Source organism: Carcharhinus amblyrhynchos, unplaced genomic scaffold (genome assembly GCF_965287045.1).
Source record: "Carcharhinus amblyrhynchos unplaced genomic scaffold, sCarAmb.v2.hapA scaffold_715, whole genome shotgun sequence".
NCBI lineage: Eukaryota > Metazoa > Chordata > Chondrichthyes > Carcharhiniformes > Carcharhinidae > Carcharhinus > Carcharhinus amblyrhynchos.
The window spans coordinates 66,214-72,500 of NW_027650455.1; the positions used below are offsets into that span (position 1 = coordinate 66,214).

At 57.2% G+C, this 6,287-nt stretch overlaps 1 protein-coding gene across 3 annotated transcripts in view; it reads left to right on the forward strand.

Moving 5' to 3' along the window:
• The window catches only part of LOC145339871 (CUGBP Elav-like family member 3-A), a 35,045-nt gene that overhangs the window by 24,841 nt on the left and 3,917 nt on the right, over positions 1-6,287 (forward strand). Inside the window, exons 7-11 of one of the 3 annotated variants that reach the window (XM_080184404.1) lie at positions 110-253; positions 1,675-1,813; positions 4,172-4,312; positions 4,564-4,638; positions 6,006-6,086. In XM_080184404.1, the coding sequence (XP_080040530.1) occupies positions 110-253; positions 1,675-1,813; positions 4,172-4,312; positions 4,564-4,638; positions 6,006-6,086 (580 nt within the window). The remainder of the gene's footprint in view (positions 1-109; positions 254-1,674; positions 1,814-4,171; positions 4,313-4,563; positions 4,639-6,005; positions 6,087-6,287) is intronic. The other 2 variants (XM_080184406.1, XM_080184405.1) reach the window with 2 other exon arrangements.

Sequence of the window (6,287 nt, forward strand, 5' to 3'; positions counted from 1 at the left end):
TTAGGATTGTGTACAATGGGAGTGAACGGGAAGGGGATTTGTTGTTTCTGAGGAGGGGAGAAGGGGTCACGCCCTCATGCTAAGTTTTTCCACCTCTCTCGCTCTGTAGGGGGCATCCTCGAGTCTGGTGGTGAAGTTTGCAGACACGGACAAAGAGCGGACCCTCCGTCGGATGCAACAAGTGGCTAACCAGCTAGGAATGTTCAATCCAATGGCCATCCAATTTGGAGCATACAGCGCGTACACCCAGGCGGTACGTGATCCCGAACTACCCCGGGTCTGAGAACCCAGGCCCAGACAAAATGTGTTGTTACAATTATACAGGGGCCTTGGTGAAGCCACACCTAGAATATTGTGTGCAGTTTTGGTCTCCTTTTCTGAGGAAGGATGTTCTTGCTCTCGAGGGAATGCAGTGAAGGTTTACCATGCTGATTCCTGGGACGGTGGGACTGATGTATGAGGAGAGATTGACCAGGTTAGGATTGTTTTCACTGGAGTTCAGACAAATGAGGGGGGATCTGATAGAGATTTATACAATTCTAACAGGACTAGACAGGGTAGATGCAGGGAGGATGTTCCCGATGGTGGGGGAGTCCAGAACCAGGGGGTCACAGTCTGAGGATTGGGGGTAGACCATTTAGGACGGAGGTGAGGAGACATTTCTTCACCCGGTGAGCCTGTGGAATTCATTCCCACGGGAAGGAGTTAGAATCATCGAAACCCTGCAATATATAGAAAGAGGCCATTCGGCCCATCAAGTCTGCGCTGACCACAATCCCACCTTGGCCCTACCCCCATATCCCTACATATTTTACCCGCTACTCCCTCTAACCTACGCACCTTAGGACACTAAAGGACAATTTAGCATGGCCAATCCACCGAACCTGCACATCTTTGGACTGTGGGAGGAAACCGGAGCACCCGGAGGAAACCCACGCAGACACGAGGAGAATGTGCAGTCTCCGCACAGACAGTGATCCAAGCAGCACGGTGGCACAGTGGGTTAGCACTGCTGCCTCACAGCTCCAGGGTCCTGGGATCGATTCCCGGCTCAGGTCACTGTCTGTGTGGAGTCTGCGTGTTCTCCCCGTGTCTGCGTGGGTTTCCTCCGGGTGCTCCGGTTTCCTCCCACAGTCTGAAAGATGTGCAGGTTAGGGTGGATTGGCCATAGTAAAATTGTCCCTTAGTGTCCAAAGGTGCGTAGGTTAGAGGGATTAGTGGGTAAAATATGTAGGGATGTGGGAGTAGGGCCTGGGTCAGTGCAGAGTCGATGGGCTGAATGGCCTCTTTCTGCACTGCAGGGTTCTATGATTCTGTTTTGGATGGGGAATGCCTCGGAATTCTCTCCCCCCCCCTCATCCCCAGCCAGCTGTGGGCCATTGGAGTGAGATTTCTAATGGACAAGGGACTCGAGGGGAGTGCGTCAGGAAAGGTCACAAACAGGTCAGCGTTGGTCTTAACTAAGTGGCGGGGGGAGAGGTTAGAGGGGCAGAATGGCCTACTCTTGCCTCTAATGCTCCTATCTCGCTGCTTTCCAAGGGTGGGTTCTGGGGATGGACAGGGGGCGCGGACCCCATTCCCCTCCTGGGTAAGGTGGGGGTCTCCATTCTCTCTGGGCAAAGGGGTCCTTCCTGCCCTACGTTTCTCTAACTCCTGCCTCTCTCGCTCCCACAGCTGATGCAGCAACAAGCTACGCTGCTGGCCACCGCTCAGACCACCTATCTCAACCCCATGCCCACTGCGGTCCACCTACAGCAAGTTCCCACCATCAACCCTGGAAATCTCATTGCCGCGCCACTAACATCAACGCCAGGTACGTCCGCCTGTCTGTCGCTTAACAGAGGGGCAGGGGGAAGGTCCTGGTGCCCTGGGGGGACGGGACAAGGGGGCAGAGGGGTTCTTGTACCCTGGGGGGGCGGGGGTGGTTCGAGGGGGCAGAGGGGTTCTTGTACCCTGGGGGATGGTTTGAGGGGGCAGAGGGGTTCTTGTACCCCAGTGGGATGGGAGAGGGGGGGTCTTTGAGGTAATCCCTCTGCCCCCCCACCCCCGACCGGGCTGGTGTTTGGTGGGACCTCTCCGTGCCATCATCACACAGCCCTTACCACACGCACTCCAGGGTCTCTGAAACCCAATGGCACCCACCGGGAGCATTCACTGCGAGGCTGTTCACCAGTGGGAGGCTTCAGAGCCAAAGGGCAAGTGTCATCTTCCTTCCTCTGGAGTGGGCACAATGGGTTAGCACTGCTGCCTCACAGCGCCAGGGACCCGGGTTCGATTCCCAGCAGCACGGTGACACAGTGGGTTAGCACTGCTGTCTCACAGCGCCAGGGACCTGGGTTCGATTCCCAGCAGCACGGTGACACAGTGGGTTAGCACTGCTGTCTCACAGCTCCAGGGACCCGGGTTCGATTCCCGGCAGCACGGTGACACAGTGGGTTAGCACTGCTGCCTCACAGCGCCAGGGACCCGGGTTCGATTCCCAGCAGCACGGTGACACAGTGGGTTAGCACTGCTGTCTCACAGCGCCAGGGACCCGGGTTCGATTCCCGGCAGCACGGTGACACAGTGGGTTAGCACTGCTGTCTCACAGCGCCAGGGACCCGGGTTCGATTCCCGGCAGCACGGTGACACAGTGGGTTAGCACTGCTGTCTCACAGCGCCAGGGACCCGGGTTCGATTCCCGGCAGCACGGTGACACAGTGGGTTAGCACTGCTGTCTCACAGTGCCAGGGACCCGGGTTCGATTCCCGGCAGCACGGTGACACAGTGGGTTAGCACTGCTGCCTCACAGCGCCAGGGACCCGGGTTCGATTCCCAGCAGCACGGTGACACAGTGGGTTAGCGCTGCTGCCTCACAGCGCCAGGGACCCGGGTTCGATTCCCAGCAGCACGGTGACACAGTGGGTTAGCGCTGCTGTCTCACAGCGCCAGGGACCCGGGTTCGATTCCCAGCAGCACGGTGACACAGTGGGTTAGCGCTGCTGTCTCACAGCGTCAGGGACCCGGGTTCGATTCCCAGCAGCACGGTGACACAGTGGGTTAGCGCTGCTGTCTCACAGCGCCAGGGACCCGGGTTCGATTCCCAGCAGCACGGTGACACAGTGGGTTAGCGCTGCTGTCTCACAGCGCCAGGGACCCGGGTTCGATTCCCAGCAGCACGGTGACACAGTGGGTTAGCACTGCTGTCTCACAGCGCCAGGGACCCGGGTTCGATTCCCAGCAGCACGGTGACACAGTGGGTTAGCACTGCTGTCTCACAGCGCCAGGGACCCGGGTTCGATTCCCAGCAGCACGGTGACACAGTGGGTTAGCATTGCTGCCTCACAGCGCCAGGGACCCGGGTTCGATTCCCAGCAGCACGGTGACACAGTGGGTTAGCATTGCTGCCTCACAGCGCCAGGGACCCGGGTTCGATTCCCAGCAGCACGGTGACACAGTGGGTTAGCACTGCTGTCTCACAGCGCCAGGGACCCGGGTTCGATTCCCGGCTTGGGCCACTGTCTGTGTGGAGTCTGCATGTTCTCCCCGTGTCTGCGTGGGTTTCCTCCGGGTGCTCCGGTTTCCTCCCACAGTCTGAAAGATGTGCAGGTTAGGGTGCATTGGCCGTGATAAATTGCTGTAGTGTCGGGGGACTAGCTGGGGTAAATGTATGTGTTTATGGGGGTAGGGCCTGGTTGGGATTGTGGTTGGTGCAGATTCGATGGGTCAAATGGTCTCTTCCTGCACTGTTGGGATTCTATGATTCCTGTCCCTTGTCCTTTTCTGTCGTTTACTGTGACTCTTGCCTTGCTCCCTCTGTCTCCTTCTATCTCTCTCTCTGATTCTCTTTCTCTCAATCATTCTGTCTCCCTCTGTCCTGTTCGCTCCATCCCTTTATGTCCCTTTGCCTCATTTTCTCTTTCGGTGGTGGTCTCTGTCTGTCTGCCTGTCCCTCTGTCTGTGTCTGCCTGTGTCAGAGTGGACGCTGTGTGTGTGTGTGTGTGTGTGTGTGTGTGTGTGTGTGTGTGTGTGTGTGTGTGTGTGTGTGTGTGTGTGTGTGTCAGGATGGGGGTGGGGGCGGGTGGTGGTTGGGTCTGTTGCTGGTTCTAGCCCCCGGGATGTGGTGACAGTGAGCTGATGGATGGGGTGAATATGGGGAATGTGTGATGTTCTCCCTCTCTCTGTTCTGCAGGGACCAGCACCCCCCCGGGTATCCCCAGTACCCCCATTGCCCCCTCCCTCACTGTCAATGGCTACAGTCACATGGTGGCTCCGTCCAGCGGACAGACCAGCTCCGAGGCAATCTACACCAATGGTGTTCACTCCTATACAGGTATCAGTATGCTGGGGGTGGGTGAGGGCATGCGTGTGTCTGGGTGGGCACGCGGGGGGTGTGGGCACACGAGTGGGCGGGTGGGTGTGTGTCTGGGTGGGCGCACGGGGGAGTGTGGGCACGTGTGGGCACACAGGTGGGTGTGTGTCTGTGGGGGCGCATGTGCGTCAGGGTGGAGGCACGCAGGGATGGGTGCGTGTGTTCCTCTGCTGCTCAGAGCTGACTAACGGGAGGGTGTTTGTGTTTCCCAGTACAGAGCCAGGCAGCCACAGCGACCAGCATGGACCCCCTGCAGCAAACCTACACCGGGATTCACAGCTACACAGGTAGCAATCCTGCTCTCTCCCTCTCCCCCTGCTAAACACCTCACACCCTGACACTGTTCCCCTGCTAAACCTGCCAGCCTGACACACTCCACACTCAACCATTATCCACTGGCACAGTGGGTTAGCACTGCTGCCTCACAGCGCCAGGGACCCGGGTTCAATCCCAGCTCGGGTCACTGTCTGTGTGGACTTTGCACATTCTCCCCGTGTCTGCATGGGTTTCCTCCGGGTGTTCCGGTTTCCCCCACAGTCTGAAAGACTGGTTAGGGTGGATTGGCCCGTGCTAAATTCTCCCTCATTGCACCCGAACAGGCGCCGGAGCGTGGCGACTAGGGGATTTTCACAGTAAATTCATCGCAGCGTTAATGTAAGCCAACTTGTGACACTAAACAAACTTGACTTTATCTCTGGCTGCAAATACTCACTGCTAACTCTGAGACATTAGACACTGTGGAGACTGGAGAGATCACATTCCCTTACAAGGAATCCCAGGAAAACTGGCTCTGGAGTTGTGTCCCTGTGCTGTCCCTGTCCTGGGAGTGTTTGATGGGGGGACTGTGTAGAGGGAGCTTTACTCTGTATCTAACCCCGTGCTGTACCTGTCCTGGGAGTGTTTGATGGGGGGACAGTGTAGAGGGAGCTTTACTCTGTATCTCACCCCGTGCTGTCCCTGTCCTGGGAGTGTTTGATGGGGGGACAGTGTAGAGGGAGCTTTACTCTGTATCTAACCCTGTGCTGTACCAGTCCTGGGAGTGTTTGATGGGGGACAGTGTAGAGGGAGCTTTACTCTGTATCTAACCCCGTGCTGTACCTGTCCTGGGAGTGTTTGATGGGGGGACAGTGTAGAGGGAGCTTTACTCTGTATCTAACCCCGTGCTGTACCTGTCCTGGGAGTGTTTGATGGGGGGACAGTGTAGAGGGAGCTTTACTCTGTATCTAACCCCGTGCTGTACCTGTCCTGGGAGTGTTTGATGGGGACAGTGTAGCGGGAGCTTTACTCTGTATCTAACCCCGTGCTGTACCTGTCCTGGGAGTGTTTGATGGGGGACAGTGTAGAGGGAGCTTTACTCTGTATCTAACCCTGTGCTGTACCTGTCCTGGGAGTGTTTGATGGGGGGGACAGTGTAGAGGGAGCTTTACTCGCTATCTAACCCCGTGCTGTACCTGTCCTGGGAGTGTTTGATGGGGGACAGTGTAGCAGGAGCTTTACTCTGTATCTAACCCTGTGCTGTACCTGTCCTGGGAGTGTTTGATGGGGGGGACAGTGTAGAGGGAGCTTTACTCTGTATCTAACCCTGTGCTGTACCTGTCCTGGGAGTGTTTGATGGGGGAATGGGGTGTTTATCGGCTGTTTTCTCTGTTCACAGCTGCTTATCCAGCCACATACGGGATTATGAGTCCTGCCTTCCCTCAGCAACCGGCCATCGTTTCCCAGCAGCAGCGAGAGGGTGAGTGGGGGAGATCTCTGCTCCAAGTCTGGCAGTGGGAGGGTGCCCAACACGATACTGAGGGCAGTGCCAGGCTCCAGCCTTCCTCGCTGGCACGGTGTGCGTAATCCCTGGACCCCGGGCAGAGTGTGAGGAGGGGTGAACTGCATTCTGAAGAGTGGCTAGCACAGCACGGGGCTTCTACGCTCCAGAGGAAAAATG